The sequence below is a fragment of the Mesoplodon bidens genome (assembly GCF_964165515.1).
Source record: "Mesoplodon bidens genome assembly, chromosome: 6".
Lineage (NCBI taxonomy): Eukaryota > Metazoa > Chordata > Mammalia > Artiodactyla > Ziphiidae > Mesoplodon > Mesoplodon bidens.
Window position 1 is genome coordinate 109,595,692 of NC_138162.1, and position 19,079 is coordinate 109,614,770.

General features: G+C 35.4%; 1 protein-coding gene across 9 annotated transcripts in view; it reads left to right on the forward strand.

The window, feature by feature from the left end:
• The window catches only part of HMBOX1 (homeobox containing 1), a 176,796-nt gene that overhangs the window by 89,467 nt on the left and 68,250 nt on the right, over positions 1-19,079 (forward strand). For all 9 annotated transcript variants that reach the window (XM_081236251.1, XM_081236250.1, XM_081236254.1 and 6 more), the window contains 2 exons: positions 1,500-1,976; positions 9,646-9,731. In XM_081236251.1, coding sequence (XP_081092377.1) covers positions 1,500-1,976; positions 9,646-9,731 — 563 coding nt within the window. The remainder of the gene's footprint in view (positions 1-1,499; positions 1,977-9,645; positions 9,732-19,079) is intronic.

Genomic DNA, 19,079 nt, shown 5'->3' on the forward strand with positions numbered 1-19,079 from the left:
ATCTTCCTGGACCAGGGATCGAACCCGTGTCCCCTTCATTGGCAGGCGGATTCTCAACTGCTGCGCCACCAGGGAAGTCCCGCCTGCTATTTTTAAAAGGACTTAGAAGACAAAGCAATCATTGCAATAGAATAGAGACTCCAAAGGTAGATACAGATTTGTGTGGAAATTTTGTATATGATAAAGGTGGCCTTTCAGACCAGAGGAGAAGAGATGTATTACTCAGTAAAGCATATTGGACAAATGAGCTATCCATTTGGGAAAAGATAAAGCTCAAATCCTTTCACACTCATTAGGCAAATATAAATTCTAGATGGAGCAAGGATCTTAAATATAAAAAACTGTTACTAGGACCCCTAGTCCATCAGTAGGTTTTATCTAAGTGGTTTAAACTGGAGATTTAAAAAGGACAAAAGCCTGTGTCCCATATCATTTGATTCCAGTAAGTCCTGCCGTATATTGGAAAGCAGAATGATGCATGCTTTTGGAGTCAGTAAGGTTTAAATCTTTTCTATGTCTTAATCAGACTTGTTTGTAAGATACAAAAGCATTGTGAGCCTTAGTTTCCTCAACGATCAATCAATCAATATAAAACTTAAAAAAAAACTACAGAGGGTTGTCATGAGGAGCTGAGATTACATTACATGAAGCTCTTGCCCGGTGCCTGCCTGGAGTGTATGTTCAGTAAATGTTTAGTATAGAGGGATAGAGAAGCAGATCTCCAACAGCTTAGGGGAGCTGGCCCAGAGTAGAAGTTTACCTGGAAAGGATGAGAAAACTCTTTGACATTTATTTCCATCAGCAGGCACTTACTGAGAGCCTGCTGCATGCCATGCAACCTCTTCAGCACTAGGACTATAAAAATAAAAACAGAAGAAATTCCCACTTAAAAAAAATCTTAAGAAAGTCAGGTTTTATAAGAAAAGAATTCAAGTAGTGAGAATTTTTATGATATTTGACAACTCCCTTGAACTTAATATTGTTATTGACTCTGAGACATTTTCTGGTGTGCTACAGTATCTTGTGTTATTTAAAGGAAGCATAATGGAGAAGCAATTTCCTAAGAAAAATGAATAGTTCAGTTTGGCCACAACCACGAAAGATCCATTTCTTGGGATAACTATTAAGAGAGAATACATTACAGAGATGAAAACTCATGAAATTGCAAAGTGGTGGGTGAAATGGTGCTTGATAAATTTTTTGTGTGCCTCTCTTACTTTTCCATTTAAATATTCTTGCTGGTTATTAGTATTTCCTTGGGCTAAGCTTACCAAACTGTTTGTCTACAGTAAGTGAAGTCACAGAGTTCCTAGGTCAGTTTTGCTGATAAAACAAAATATTACTGTTATTATAATATGTTAATAATAATGTCTTAATCATTTTCAGTAAAGAGTTGATATAGAAATATTTTATCTTCTGTGCATTCTCAATACATACTGATATATTCTTTGGTAGATATTGTAAATAAAGGAACTTAAAAAAATTTTTTTTTGTTTTAGTTTGCTGGAAACCATGTCTCACTATACAGATGAACCCAGATTTACCATAGAGCAGATAGATCTGCTTCAGCGCCTTCGACGTACTGGAATGACTAAACATGAAATTCTCCATGCCTTGGAAACTTTGGACCGTCTTGATCAAGAGCATAGTGACAAGTTTGGAAGAAGGTCCAGCTATGGAGGAAGTTCATATGGGAATACTACCAATAATATTTCAGCATCTTCCTCTACAGCGACAGCTTCCACACAGACCCAGCATTCTGGAATGTCCCCATCACCTAGCAACAGTTATGATACCTCCCCACAGCCTTGTACTACCAATCAGAATGGGAGGGAGAATAACGAGCGATTATCCACATCCAATGGAAAGATGTCACCAACTCGCTACCATGCAAACAGCATGGGTCAGAGGTCATACAGTTTTGAAGCCTCAGAAGAGGACCTAGATGTAGATGATAAAGTAGAGGAATTAATGAGGTTAGTCCCTTTCTTATTCAGAGTCCGCCAAATGTTTATGTTCTTAAGACTGATTTTGAGTAATGAAGCTGTATTTCAGCTCTTTACCTATAAGAACTGTGATGCCCCCTTCCCCTTTAGTGATAAAAAAATTAAAATTTTTATGTTTTTAATTCAAAAACATTTAATTTTCTTCTCTACTTAAGTTCTCTTTGCTGCTTGATAAGTCTTTTCCATTCTGTTATCAAAGCAAAGGTTAGCCTTCTCTTTATGGCTCTAATCACTAACATCTGAATTTTCTGAATTTCTAACAAACATATTATAATCCTTAAATCCATTGTTAAGTACTTTTTCTGATAGGATGGCTTTATCATGATATGTATACTCTTAATTTTTCCCTCCAACATGCCAATCAACAAAATAATTTTGAGCACCTGTTTAAAAAGCAATGTTCTTAAGCAGACAAATAGACATGGTTTCTACCCTTAAGAAGCTAAAGTTGTAATTTTAGCAATAGATGCCATACACACACACACACACACACACACACAAATTTAGTGTTATCTATTACAAAATAAGTGTAAACAGTTAGAGTTTGAAACACTGAGAAAAGTCCAGTTTCAACAGAGGTGATTAGGAAAGGCTTCACCCTGGACCTGGGACATTTTGAGGGCAGCACTGATGTGCTTTCCATTGTGTGTCTCCAGGATCGAGAACTGTCCTTGGCACACGTTAAGGGCCTAGTATGTCAAGTGAATGGATGAATTTGAGCTAAGCTTTAAAGGATAGCTTCTGTTTTGAAATATAGGAGCTTTATTTAAAGTTAAGGGAATGGTAACAGGTAGAAAAGGCAAGACATGATTAGTCTTATAAAAACTGCAGATTGGCTAGATATGGTAATAAGAATAGTATATTAAGAGGCGGTACAGATTTTGGGAAGATTTGAATTCCATATACATAATTTATGTTTAACTTGGTGGAAATTAAAGGAGTCCTTACAGGTCTGTAGGAAAGAGTTGATAAAAGCATTGTTTTCAGTAGATTATCGCTACTGTAGTAGGGAGGAGAGCCTGCAGGTAGATTAGTTACAGTATATATGAAAGAAACTGGAGCAGGAATTTGTCAAATAAAATTATAACCTATGATTATGAGTTGTAGTTCTTCTGTAAGACTTTAGGACTTGAAGATAGTATAATGGTGACTTAATACTGCCATATGGAACATCTATCCTGTAGTACCACAAAGGTAAAATATCTTTTGAACAAACTGTCCTGAATTTATTTTTAGGGTGGAACTGCCATATAGGGAATTCTGGGCTAAATGGACTATTGTATCTATTGGGTCAGCCAAAAAGTTCGTTTAGTTAATGAATATGCTGTTCAATAAAGTTTTTGGTGGAAATGAAAAATGTCTTTTATTTGTACTTAAAACCGAACGAACTTTTTGGCCAATCCAATAGATTTCAACGTAATTCCTGTAATGAATAGTTTCATAGAGCAGCTACAGGGCCCTATTATTTAAGCTTTGTGAAACTTAAGAATATAAAAGATCAGCTTGGCTTTTAATTCATTTTCACTTGCTTAAACAGCTGGCCAAAGTTTAGATGTTCCTTTTGAATTTAACATCTATATCACTGTCAGGATTAAGAGAGAGGACCATTTGGGCAAATAGAAGTTACTTTAGTAGTTAAAATGTAAGAAGGTTAGCTTTTAATTATGCTAGTAGAGTGGGTATCAACAATAAAATTTGTTAGAATGCTAGCCTGTTTTTTGTTGTTGTTGCCGTCGTTAATCAGTTTTAATGAGCTTTAAAAATAATAGTTAGTTCCCAAATGTGTGTTAGCCTAACAAGAAATTTGGGAAAACTTTCTTCTTAACAAAAGTCTCTGGAAGATTGTCCAGAGTCTAAAACTTGACTATAATGATCTAAAAAATTGACTATTAACTCTAAGGTTATCATAACGTTGTAGTTCAACTGTGTCCTCAAAATAAACAGAAAACCTATTTAGTCAGGACTAGGGTTTGTAGTTAAATCCAGCAGTTACACACATTCAGGTGTCATCATTAGATATATATGTGTTTATAATTGTTATCAGTATTTAATTTACATACATCCTACCTTGTTGCATAGGTAGGATACTTTATGGCTTCTTTCTTAGAACTCCTGTGGTGTCCTCTACTCATCTAGTGGTCTCGTTGAACCTTCTGGCTCTGTGGTCCTCCGCCATTGTGCTCTCACCCACATCTGCACTCTTCCTTTGTGCCCACCTCTTGTTTTTCTCAAGTTTGCAAATAGTACCAATCCTTAGGTTTGAGGGAGAAGTTGATTACATGACTGGTTTCACTTTTAATCATTACAACCATGCTGTGTGTGAGGTACAGCAGAGACATTGAGATTCACCAAAATTAAGTAACTGACCCAAGGAAACGTAAATATTACGTGGCAGAGCTGAATTCTAACCCACGTCTCTATTACCAGTGTGTCTGTCGCTGGTATCTGTTGCCTCTGTAAATAAATTTTTCACGTGTGTAGATTTCAGTAAAATTTTAGGAATGGTGGTTAATGTAACTCAAGACAAAGTGTGAAAGCCATAATGGACTCATCCCCCTCTCTTCCCCCATGTGATATTTGCCACGTCAAATCAATCACTTAACTAGCCTAATGAGTTTTTATTTGGTAGAATGTTAGAGAAAGTTTTGAGTAGTGAATCTTTCTGAGTACCCTGTGCCCACATAGAGGTACACTGCCCTTTGCCCACTCAACACTGTGGTGACATAGTGGGTTGGATTTGGTGGTCTCTAGGTGGGGAGAATGGATACCTGAATGCCTTCCTGCCTCCTTTTCTACATGTGTCATATGTAATTCACCTCTTGTATGCTTACATTCCCCAACCTCCAGAGCACTCAGCCATAAGTAGAGCTTTCAAATTTCATAATCCACTGGGTCCACGAACTTAACTCCTAATAATTTCAAGGTATGCAAAGGAGGCTTTTTTTTTTTTTGTAAAACTTGATTAATTTGTAACTGTATACCTGATTAGCTTGTTAAGAATCAGAAAGAGAGTAACTGCTACTTTTTCCATTTTTGGAATGATCAGGGTTAAAAAAAAATGAAAGGGAAACTAGAATGTGAATTCTCAGCAAATTGTTCAATATAACATTTTAGGAAGGACTTTAAAGCCAGGAGCTAGAATAAAGACCGATTTTCCATGTTAATATTTTTTAAAAGCATCTGTTAATATATATGTTTATATATAGGTGTATATGTACATCTGCTAATATAATAGTGTGTACCTATTAAAGTGTATCTGTCCTATTGTGTATATATAAAATAACAATTGAAATGAGGCTTAATCAGAATTAATAAACAATGTCATATAAAAGATTATTCCTAACTACCCATGTACTAAATTTCATGAGTGTTTAGTATGTTATCTAGGATCCTGAGACTTTCTTCTGAGTTGGTTATCCATATGCCTAAAAATAGCTTATTTACTTGTGTAGGTAGGGATTTATGTTCTACAAAACATAATAATCAGTTACCATGTTGTTCACACAGATAGAATAGCTTTTGTTTTAACATTATCTTTTAAAATTCTAAATTATGCTTTATCTCCATGAGTAGAAATTAAAGGGAGAAGGGTTTTATTCATATGTGAAAGAATTTGTGTGTAATTATATTTTCCCACCTGTGAAATAGTCCGTCTTGGTAGGTATTGCTCCATCTCTGGAAGTCTTGGAGATAGATGTCTACTTTAAAGGGTCCTACAGAATGTGTAGTGTATATCAACTAAGAGAATATGGAAGATCTTAAAACATACCACTTTTAAACATTCAGTCTTTAATAGCCTTTGTTCCAGAAAAGGAAGTATTACCGTTTTGAGCTAGTATACATAACTCTCTACCATTCTGTTTTGAGAAGCTTAAACATATTTGATATTAAGAATTTAGAGCTGTTTTATAAATTATCTAGATCAGGTTTTCCATTTTACAACCTTTTATCTTCAACTACAGATTTGTTCATTCATGGAACAAATTAAGCACTATTATATGCAAACCCCATGATGAATAAGACACAATCTTTGTGCTAAAGGACTTTGTAGGCTAGTAGGAGAGATAAGACCAGATCAGGAACAACTATAATACAGAATAGCATGTAATATATTCGCATGTGAGTAGTATAATCAAAATGGTAAAGTTAGTTATTGGAAGAAAACATCTTTTTTTAGCTCTGAGGATCAGGGAGAACTTCTGAATAGGTGGCAATTATTATTATTTTAAGATGTCTTTAAAAAGGGTAATTTCACGAAGAGGCATTACTGAGTGTATGTAAGTGGTTAGATACAAATAGAGTGGTAGCTTATCTTGGAAATAAACTATAGAGTCAAAGAAAGATCAGCCTACACTTCACTTTTATTCCATAAGACTGGGGGAGTAGAAATCATGAGAAGTGTGAGATTTTATAAGATAAGGGAGGAAAAGTGGATTCATTCTCCTTAAAGATGTCAAATTTTAGATGAAGAGAGGAAGTAAGGAGTAGATGAGAGAGTTAGATTTGGAGTCAATGAAGGAGCTTTCACACCAGGAAATTGGTGACTTCACAGGGCACAGTGTGGACAACATTAGGAGAGGCAGGTCGTTAAAGAAGGTGGAATGAGTGAGGGGGAATATGTGAAAGTTTAAAGAACAAATTTAACCCAGTAGAATGGAAGTTTTTGAAATACATAAGAGAATTGGACACAGTGAAAGTTAAATGCTGTTACTATTTTGAAAATACCTAGTGTAACCAACCAAATGACACAACGCTTGTATCTAAGTTGACTGTATAGAAGTCTTTTCATGGTGCTTTAAAATACCCAATGCAGATGTTTACTTCAGTCTTGCATACTTAGAGCAGATTGTTTGTTTATTCTTTTCCTGGGATTCTTTCCAGGGTATTATAAAATAATAGTCATTGTTTATGTAGTGCTTTTACAGTTTCAAAAAGTTTTACGTTGAAGAATTTAAAAAATTTTTATACTATATACACATACACATTTGATATTAAATTTTGTTTAAATTTAATTTCAGTGCTTGGAGAAAAATCTTAAAAGGCTTGTGGTGGGGGGTATTAATGTTCTCATTTTACCAGATGATGTAACCAGCTTTATTAAATGACTTGCCCAAGCACACTCTTATCTTTTAAGTTTTATGTTTTTCTTCAACTTGAAAAAGCTTCTCTCTGGTAAAGCAGTTGAGTAAAGCGAGTATTTTGGTTTTTTTAAAACTCATTGTGGCTGCTTAGAAACTTGCCAAGGATCTAAAAATATAGTCTCTGAGAGAGGGTAAGTGAACTGCTGCTCTCTTGCAGACTTTTTGGGGTTCCTTCTGTCTTGCTGCAGTCCTTGGTAATATCATACTGCAGGGCTGTGAATAATTCACAAACCGGATATGCCCTACTGGAATAATTGAGTGTTATCTCCTCTTTGTGACTTAGTCTCTAGGTGAAATTGATTTTAAATAAATTGATTTAAATTCCAATTTAAATCAGTAATCAAGAAAATACCATTTAATCATTTTCCCCACAAAAACACATTTTTATTTAACCTTAATAGATAGTCTCTTAAACTCAGTTTTCATTTTCCTAGAGGGACATTCTATACATTGAAATGCAATGCTTTATTTAAATTTTTTCAGGTTAGTTTTGCATCTGTATCAGAAACCAAATGATTTGGTTGTTCTATTTACATAAGCCAATTGAAATAGATACTGCTGAAGTTTATCTCTTGCTCTACTGATTATTGATGGATATTTGACAGCCATATGGTAATGTAGACAGTTATTTTGTTTGACATTAAAATGTATTTCTTTGTGCCTTTTTCTTTCAGATACATAATTTTTAAATGAGAATGATACTTTTCAAAGAAATATTTCAAATATAAATAAGCATTGTGGAAGAAATCTAGAGAGTATCTAGATCAGTATGAGAAATTTCAAATATTGGATTAGGCAGTGGCCTCTTTATTTCCTTCCTTTGGGAATCTTTTTGATCAGGATTTCCAGCCAGTAGATGAGGAGTAGTAGACTGGAGCTCCAGATTGGAAGCTGTCCCTTCTATCACTTCTCTGCTCTTTTCCAGAATTCCTGAAAGGGAGCATGGAATTCATCAACAGAGTGTACAGCTCCTCCTCAGCAAAGGACTGCAAATCTGCTCTGAGTGAATCACAGCTGATTCTTTGGGGATAGGATACTTTCTTTCCTTGTTCCAAATAATCTGTAGAGAGACTTGAGCTCCTATAAGGAGTCTGTGGATCATTCACAAAATGATTTGTAAAGATGTCCTGATCCCTTTGTCTCAGATCAGGGGTTCACAAACTTTTTTCTGTAAAGGGTTAGATGGAAAACATTTTAGACTTTGTGGCCAAGAGGCAAAATTGATATAATATAGATACTTACATACAATAGGGAAAGCAAATGATCACAAATTTTTACTTGCAGAATTCAATATAGAATAATTAACAATCGAATACAATTTTTAAAATACAGGCCTACTAATGAGAAGAATGGAATTTTTTGGTGGGGAGAGGATAATATTTTGCTTACTTCATGTTCAAAGTTAGTATTCCCTGTCCTCAAATTGATTGCGAATGTTCATCTGTGAAAACTATTCTTAGCTCATAGGTTGTATAAAAACAGGTGGGAGGCCAGATTAGTCCATGGCCATAGTTGCTGACCCCCTGTGTTAGACCATAAATTGCCACTCTTCTGTTACTTTTGAGCTTGAGTGAAAATCCATTTATGTAATCCTTTTGAACATTCAAAGAGAAATTGGTCTTTAAGGCTTTAAGTATAATTTTTACTGAAGTTTTCTGTTTGTTCTGGTGGAGAAACAGAAGTCTTGCCATTCATTGTCATTTAGTGAATGTCTAGTCTTTTGAGAATTTGTTGAATTTTTAAATAAGTAAAAATTTATAAGGCATCTAGTGAAGAAAAAATTAGGTCTATAATATGTAATCCCAAGGACACAAAATATAGTGTAGTTTTAAGTATTAAGCATTCTGTATATTACATGTACTAGGAAATTAATGTCTTTTATATTAAAATTTTATATTCAACCCATCCTGCTTAAAATTTTTTTGGTTTATTCAGGACAAAGAAGGCAAATTAAAAGGCAGAGCCTTCTTAAAATGGCTAATATTTTAGCAGTTGTGAGAATGATGATTTCTATTCCTTTAACAAAGGTTTTTAACTGAACTGAACATTATTTATGCAGTTGCATGGTTAACATGCGAAACCACAGTCTACTCACAACTGATTTTTGTTGTTGTTGTTGCTTTTTATTTTTCTAGGATTTCTGTCTGTGTAAGATATATTCATTACCCAGTAATGAAACTTTGTATATACCATATGGCAGCCTTGTTCCTAATGTGAATTATAAACAGCATGCGATTAACCATCCTCTGGTATGAGACATATCTACTGTGGCATTCACTAAAGCGTCTGTCTGATGGTGTGATGTTTTAGGACTTGAATATTTGGTGTTTCTTGGTTTGTTTTAATTTCATATTTTCACACAAGCTTGGTCTGTTTACCTTTATTTTTGTGTCCTTTCTTTCTGTGTTCTCCCCACCTCTCTGCTTCACCTTTCTTAGCAAAGATGAGGATTTCTACCTTCAACATACATTGTTGGTCTTGTCTTCTGTTTTTGTTAGGAGGGACAGCAGTGTGATAAAAGAGGAAATCAAAGCCTTTCTTGCCAATCGGAGGATTTCCCAAGCAGTTGTTGCACAGGTAACAGGTAAGAGCTGAAGAGCCCTTTATTCTGGAATCTTGTCTAGTCTCTGCCTTCTGGTGCAGATGTTGGAATATTGCTTGCATTTCTGCATTGCAGTGCAGATCTGTCAACTTAGGCATAATAATGTATGCCTGTGATTTAAAACCCATTGTCTCCGACATCTTGGAACTTCTCCAGTGACTTTTTTTTTTTTAACTTGTGCTAGTAAATTTTACAGCATTTGTAATAAGCACAAAATTCCCTATTTTATGGCTAAAAAAGGATTCTCTGGTTTTCTTGTAATTGTGACAGAGCTTATGACACATGCACATCCAACTGCTATCTACATTTCGTATTTTTAAAAGCTTCACAGTCCTCCAAATCCAATTCCCGATTTTACCAATTAAAAAATGATTCATGAGAGTAAAGGAAGTTGTGTTTTTTCAACCACTTTTCTGTATGTGAAAGCTTTCCTCAAAGCATTACTGAGAAGATAAGAATTATCAGTGTCTTCTCTTTGTTTTTTATATCCCATCCCATTACCCACCCCACCGCAGCCCCATCCTGAGTATGTGGTGTATATGTGTCATTCTCTATTCAGATTGCATTTTTTATGGAGTTCTTGAATTTTGGGGTAGCATGTGTTTTCTTTGTTGGTCTGTAGTCTTTCTTTCTTAGATATCAATGATTTATAAGACCTTAATAAAATCAACTATGTCTTAGTCATGAGAGGAACTAGAAACTCTTTAAACTACATGTTGTAGTTGATACACTGTTGTGTGTTGTACATTGATGGATATGAAAATCATTTCGTTCCTCCCCTTCCTTTTTTTAACATGCCACTAGCAGCTCTGTGACTTGGGGCTTTTTAGCCTCTGCACCTCAGTTTCTTACTTCTACAATGATATAGTTGGATCTGATCTTTAACAGTACCTTCCAATTTTAAGATACTATTTCTGTTCTCTAGACATTGATACATATTGAAGCTCATTTACCTAAAAGGTTGTTATTGACCATTTATTTGGTTAAAAATGAAACTTGAGATTTCAGAAGTCTTAAATTTCACCCCAAGAATCTAAGGTCAGCCAATATGTGTGTAACATATTACACTAGTAATGTATTTTTATAAATGACACTTCCGTTCGTGGTAAAAAAAAAAAAATTTAATTAAAGGCATGTCCCTTCACCTCGAAATCTTAAACAAAAGGACAGTGTGTGAATTTAATTTTTGTAATCTTCAGTTGTTTTTCAGTAGGATATTTAAAATAAATTGTTACCTTTATCTTCAAGGATTAAGGCATGGTGCTAAGGGCATTGTAAGGGCAAGTTAAGTGGGTTTTACCAAAACCCACTGATGTGTACTATGGAAAGATGGAGCGTTGTCTTTCAGGACTTTTATTTCAGCCCTCAAGATTAGTAGCAATAGTATCTTCTAGCTTGTCAGCCTTAAAAAAAAAAAAAAAAAAAAAGACAAAATTGTACTGCTATAAACAGCATTATAAAGTTGATTTTGCCCAAGTGGAAATATTTCTGAATGTCTTGAATACCCTGAATCTTGAATCGTCTTGAACTTTTTAAATAATATCTTTTGAAACCCATCAGACGTTGATGTAAGTTATAATAAAATACCTTTAAAAGGAATTTCTTAGCCATATATAAAGCATTAGTTATACCATTCATCAAATCCTGCCTTTTTGGGGTTTTGGTTTGTTTGTTTGTTTGTTTTGTTTTTTCTATTCAATATTTTTCCTTAAGTTTTTTAAAAACTTATTTTATACTGGAGTATAGCCGATTAACAATGTTGTGATAGATTCAGGTGTACAGCAAAGGGACTCAGCCATACATATACATGTATCCATTCTCCCCAGTACTGCCTTTTGGAAAGGGAAATTAAAAGATGTTTTAGCATCTTGCTACTCAAAATGTAGTCCACAGGACAGCAGTATTGGAAGCTTATTAGAAATGTAAAGATACAGAGTATCACGCTATACCTACTGAATCAGAATTTACATTTTAACCAGATCTCCAGGTGATCTGGGTGTGAGAAGTGCAGTTCTAGGAGACTGGTAAGCTTTCCTGATACTGACTTCAATGGATTGGCACTGTTTAACATTGCCCCAGTCAGTGACAGTCATCATGATGCCATCTCCTGTTTCTGAAAGCAAGAGTTGAACATTTTACACAGGTATTATCTGTTCTAACACATGGGCTTTTCTTTTGCCACTGTAATCATAGGATTTGGTACTGTTAAAACTTCTTCCCCCCATTTCTGCCTCACCCCAACTTATTCTTCCTCTTCTTCATTCCTAGTCCAAAAGCTGGTTCATTTCCCCTTGATCAGATATCTTTAATGGTTCTCCATTGTCTAGAAAATGAAACTCTCTATAATCTACTCCAGCCTTCTCTTTATATCCATCTCCTATTCAGTATAATCCCTAGCTGGATTCAGCAATGTGCCGTTTTTAGTATTCTGCTCACCTGGATGCTAATAAATCATTGATTGTGCCTAGGATACCTTCACCTCCTCACCTTGGTCTTATCAATTCCTGTTTATCAACGTTACCTCAGTTATTATCCTCATTCTGACTTCTTTGATCACTTTAGCCCATGTAGACCTCTCTTTTTTCTGAAATTAATACACTTAGTTTACCACCCTGAGATGTTAAACCTCATTTCAGTTCTGCATTTTATAGTAGTATTCTTTAAAAGCAGAGATCTTTCTTAGACATGCTCAGAGTCTGGCATTGCACATACTCTCTGAAGATCTCATGTTTACCTAGAAAGGGAGTACTGGTGAAGCTAACACAAGCTACACATGTGAAAATTTATCCAGTATGACTTTGTCCAGTGATGTTTCCCCTCTAGAAATATTAATTTGCTCAACAAATGCAGCATGAATTCCTGCCCTTAAGGAATTTGTATTTTTCTTTTATCTACTTTAATTCAATTATTTACATAAGGCAGGGGAATGAGGATGATTTATAACCAGATTGGTTCATTTTCCCTTTGGTCAACTAACTGAATTCATGTATTTCTCATGTATTACTGTGTTACATTTTCACCCAGCCTGTCTAGCCATCAAACTAAACTCAGGGGCAGTGCTTTTCATTCTAGAAAAGACATCTGGCTAGAGAATGGTGAGTTAGTGAGAATCAGTATGAAGCTTGGCCCTCATAATTGGCCCACCTGAGATAGAGTGGCCCGAGTGAGGAAGCCTTCCAGGTGCCCAGGGCTCACTCCTTGGGGTACCTGATTAATATATAGGCACATTTTTCTGAACAAATTAATCAAGTGTATCTTAAAAGAATGTCTACCTGATGAAATCTACCCCAAAATAAAGTTTAGGATATGGTGCTCTGGAATCTGTCCTGTATTGGAGTCTCTTAAAGTCAGTTAAGTTTAACTCTAATATGTGAAATAATGAAATAAATCAACCTTGGGATAAAAATGAGAACGGGTGGTGCATAACAAAAGGAAATGCTAAATAAAAATGTGTAGTGAGGTGCAAAATTATAACACATGGGCTTGTTCCAGAAATAAAATACAGAGGCTTCTTTTTATAGATTTGGAGGATTTCTATAATAAGATAAACAAGAAGTTCATGGGTGGGGTCTGTATAAATAATATCCTACTGATAGGAAGAATGACAGTATAAACAGGATATAATAACAGTGCCTGCTGAATTTCCCAGCATGTTATTTGTAGCTTTTTTCACAGAGTCACAGCTGCTCCCACCAAGGGTGGATTTTTACCTCTGTAAGAGGTCGAGCAACTTTCTAAATTCTCACTAACAGTGGTGGGGTGGGGAACATACATAGCCTTTGCTTTAGTAATAAATACATATGTTTTATATTCCTTTCAGGGTGAAACATTTTCTTGGGCTATTAGAATTCTTAAAACATAATTTGCTTTTTAAATGACCTCTGGGAAAAATCACGCTGGCAGAATAAATGAGTAAATGGGCAGTGCTTGAGTGAGTGCTTATCAGCTAAATAAATACACTAATTAGATTCATGTCCTCTTAAAAAATAAATAAGTGAAAGAAGAAAAATTAATCATCTCTGAATTTTAAGAAATTTATCATAATTCTCTTTTCTTGAATGATAGCAGTATAATGGAAAAGTGACCGTTAAACTTTTGAATCCCAAAATTCTAGTCCTTCTGTCAAATAGCCTTGTGATCCAGGACAAATCATGTAACTTCTCTGAGCCTCAGTTTCTTTATTTATAAGATGAGGGGTTTGACCAAATGTTTTCCAAGTATCTTTTCTAGTTGTCAAATTTCCGTTCTGTTTTTAAACTGTTAAGTACATTTAACAAGTATGCACTTTACCCCCATCTAGTGACTCTCATTCCCAAAATGTAAGAATTTGGATAAAGAGAAGCTCTGAAACAGTTTCAGAAGTGTTCCAGCTGTATTCAGATCACTTCCCTTTTCTTAGTTATCTTTAAAATGAAGAGTAAAAGCACTACATATTCAATTTAATTATGATAATTTCTTTACAAAGTAGAACTTCAGACCAGACACTAAAAACCAACTAAAATGTCAATATACCTTTTTTTAAAAATAGACTTTATGTTTTAGAGTAGTTTTAGGTTCACAGCAAAAGTGAGCAGAAAGTATAGAGTTCCCATATACCTCCTGCCCCTCCACACACACACAGCCTTCCCTACTCTCAGCATCTTGCGCTAGAGTGTTACTTTATTATAATATGAACCTACATTGTCACCCAAAGTCCATGGTTTACTTTAGGTTTAGATGGTTTTGTACATTCTCTGGGTCTTGAAAACAGTGTAATGACTAGTATCTACCATTCTAGTATCAGAAATGATACTATAGTTTCATTGCCTGAAAATCCTCTGTACTCCACCTATTCATCCTTCCCTCTCTCTCCCCTAACCCTTGGCAACCGCTGATCTTTTTACTGTCTCCATCGTTTTGCCTTTTCCAGAATGTTATCATATTCTTTTCAGGTTGGCTTCTTTCACTTAATAATATGTATTTAAGGGTCTTTAATGTCTTTTCGTGGCTTGATAGTTCATTTCTTTTTAGTGCTAAGTAATATTCCATTGTCTAGATGTACCACAGTTTATCCATTCACCTACTGAAGGACATCTTGGTTGCTTTCAAGTTTTGGCAATTATGAATAAAGCAGCTCTAAACAAGTAGAATTTATATCTATATTAGAAAAGCAGTGTTGGTAGGGCATAAGTCACAGACTATGGTATTGTCCTATTATAATACAACCAAACATAATTATAATGCTTATTTAACAAGATTTTATCAATTCCTACCTAATGAATTTTACTAGTTTTATGTAGAGCTCCACTGTGAAGGCTATTATCTGTATAAAATGCACAGATTTCTGTATATAAGATGGGACTTGTGTCTCCAAATTGAAAAGTTTTAGAGCTTTAGTTTCTATTAGGAGAAATCTTCTTTTCAAATATAAATGTTTTTGCAGCGTGCATTTTAGGATTTTCCCTTGTCTTGCAGCCTCCGAAGAATAAGAACAGATGTTGTCCTATGGTTCAAAAAATTCTTACTTTTATTCTCATTTTCTTCTATGTTCTGCAATTTGTTGCCAAACTGTTTTCTTGTAAACACAACACATAAGGTTACCTTTCTTTTCCGTAGGAAAAAATCCAGGCTATATATCTGAATACCCATATTTTCTCACTTTGATGATGGCTCTGAAAAATAGGAGTGAAAATAATTTCAGAGGACGCTCTTTGTTGTTAGAAAATCAGTTTTCTACAATTCTTGAAATTTATTGTCCTACCAGGGCTTTTATCATCTCAAATGCAATGTACGGGGCCATACATTTCTGGTGTTAAAAAACTAAGGGAGGACTTCCCTGGTGGCGCAGTGGTTGAGAGTCCGCCTGCCGATGCGGGGGACCGATGCCCCGGTCCGGGAAGATCCCACGTGCTGCGGAGTGGCTAGGCCCGTGAGCCATGGCCACTGAGCCTGTGCGTCCGGAGCCTGTGCTCCGCAATGGGAGAGGCCACAACAGTGAGAGGCCTGCGTACTGCAAAAAAAAAAAAAAAAAAAACTAAGGGAGGTTGGTTTTCAAGTATAAAGTAAGATTTCTCTTCCACCTGTATTTAAAGTAGAAACTATATTTTAAAAACTTTTATTCTACCACAAGCTTTGACAAAGGTGATTTTAAAAGGTTAGACACAGATGTGGTTTTTCCCCCTTCAGTAATTTTCAGTTTTGTTTCTCCCCAATTCTTGCTTCCTAAGATCATGGAGAAAAGTCTGTACTTAAGGTATAATATTCCTTCAACAGCTTTATGAAATCCTTCTTACCTAACGTAAGTTAATTTTCTTTATATTAAAAAAAGCCTACAGCGAAAAATGACAGAAAGAAGAAATACACTAGTAAGAGTCAGAAGGTATCTGTGTCTGATAAAATAGCATAACCTAAAGTTCAGATGTAGGCAGTATTATACATAACAACCTGCAGAAGAAGGCTCTGAAGGGAATGGAATAAATACCATTGTTTGTAAACTACAAATATGGTCTTTTATACATTAAGGAATTATCCTGTTAACTCTTGAAGTTTACTCAGGGATAGATCTTAAATCAAAGAATTTGACATCAGTTGCTACATTTATTTAGGTGAGGAACTGAAGCTTGAACTAACCAAGCTGGAGGGCCTTGATATCTGAGAGACCTATAAAATTTTGAAACAATCATTCAAATTCTTATGGCCTTAAGAAAGCTTTTAACATCAGTGTGTGTCAGCTTCAGCTAAATTTAACTACAGTTGATTCTTAGACAACAGGGATTTGAACTGTGTGGGTCTACTTCTATGCGGATTTTGTTTTTCAATAAATACATACCACAGTGTTTCACAGTCCACGGTTGTTTGAATCCACAGATGCAGAAACTGCAGATTTGGAGGGCCAGCTGTAAAGTTATACTTGAATTTTGGACTGGGCAGGGAGTTCAACACCTCTAACCCCCAGGTTGTTCAAGGGTCAACTAACTATATCATTTGATCCTCACAAAATAAACTTTTTTTTTTCACACGGATGTCTAATTGTTAGGGTATCATTTTGGAAATGGTCAACAGTCGTCAAGACACTAGTCTTTCCCTATTAAATTACATTGGCACCTTTATCAAAAATCAGTTGAATGCATATGTGTGAGTCTGCTTGTGGGTTCTCTCTTGTCCGTTGGACTTTATGTCTATCCCTATACCAATACAAAACTGTAAATTACTGTAAACTTATAGTAAATCTTGAAATCAGAACGTGTAATTTCTTCCAACTTTGTTTTTCTTTTTCAAGATCACTGTTGATATCCTAGGTCTTTTGCACTTCCATATCATTTTAAAATCAGCCTCTCATATACCCTGAGAAAACCATAATTCCAAAAGAGTCATGTACCAGAATGTTCATTGCAGCTCTATTTACAATAGCCAGGACATGGAAGCAACCTAAGTGTCCATCAACAGATGAATGGATAAAGAAAATGTGGCACATATATACAATGGTATATTACTCAGCCATAAAAAGGAACGAAACTGAGTTGTTTGTAGTGAGGTGGATGGACATAGAGACTGTCATACAGAGTGAAATAAGTCAGAAAGAAAAACAAATACCATATGCTAACACATATATATGGAATCTAGAAAAAAAAGAAAAAAAAAGAAAATGATCAGAAGAACATAGGGGCAAGACGGGAATAAAGATGCAGACCTACTAGAGAATGGACTTGAGGATATGGGGAGGGGGAAGGGTAAGCTGGGACAAAGTGATAGAGTGGCATGGGCATATATGCACTACCAAATGTAAAATAGATAGCTAGGGGGAAGCAGCTGCATAGCACAGGGAGATCAGCTCGGTGCTTTGTGACCACCTAGAGGGGTGGGATAGGGATGGTGGGAGGGAGGGAGATGCAAGAGGGAAGAGATATGGGGACATGTATATGTATAACTGATTCGCTTTGTTATAAAGCAGAAACTAACACATCATTGTAAAGCAATTATACTCCAATAAAGATGTTAAAAATAAATAAATAAATAAAATAAAGTCAGCCTCAATTTCTATGACAAAGCATATTTGTAGTGAGATTGTGATTGGGATTGTGTTGAATATATAGGTAAAGCTAGCATCAAGAATCTCTTAATCATATTGAGTGTTCCCAACTGCGAACATGGTATATCTCTCCATTTGTTTAGGTCTTCTTTATTTTCCCTCAGCCATGTTAGTAGTTTTCAGAGTACATGTCTCACACGTATTTTCTTAAATTCATCTAAAAATTTTATACTTTTGGTATTACTATATTGGTACTATTTTTAACTTCAATTTCCAGTTGTTTCTTGTGTCATAGAATAGTTGATTTTGGTATATTGACATTCTGTTTTGTAACATTGCTAAAAATTCATTTATTTGGTACATTTTTTGTAGCTTTTTTTGGTAAATTCTTAGGATTTTCTACATAGACAGTCGTGTTATCTGTGAATAGAAATAATTCTGCTTCTTCCTTTTCAATGTGTATGTCTTCTATTTCTTTTTCTTGCCTTATTGCATGGACTAGGACTGCTAGTTAAATGTTAAATATATCTTTGCCTTTTTCTGAATCCTAGAGAGCAAGAATGCAATATTTCACCATTAAGTGCCATCTTAACTGTAGATTTTTCATTGATGTCCCATATCAAGATGACCTTTAAGGGAAGTTCCTGTCTATTTCTAGTTTTTGAGAATTTTTATCATGAATGGATGTTCTGTACTGTGTCAAATGCTTTTTCTGCATCTGTTGATTTGACCACGTGGTTTTTGTTTTTTTAGTCTTATTAATATGGGGAATTACACTGATTGATTTTCAAATGTTAAACCTTGCATTCTGGGAAAAACTGCACTGAATTATGATGTATTATTCTTTTATATGGTTTGATTCAATTTGCTGATATTTTGTTAAGAGTTCTTGCATCTGTGTTCATAAAGGGGCATTGTTCTGGGTTTGTGTTGTTATTTCTATTCTTGTAACGTCCTTGTCTAGTTTTGTTACTGTGATAATATGACCTCATAAGATGAATTGGGAAGTGTTCTCTTGTATTTCTAGAAGAATTGGCATAGAATTGTGTTATTTCTTCCCTAAATATCTTTTGAGACTATGCTTTTTTTTTTTTTTTTTTTTTGCGGTACGCGGGCCTCTCACTGTTGTGGCCTCTCCTGTTGCGGAGCACAGGCTCCAGACGTGCAGGCCCAGTGGCCATGGCTCACAGGCCCAGCCACTCCGCGGCATGTGGGATCCTCCCGGACCGGGACACGAACCCATGTCCCCTGCATCAGCAGGTGGACTCCCAACCACTGCACCACCAGGAAAGCCCCTGAGACTATGCTTTTTTTTTATTATA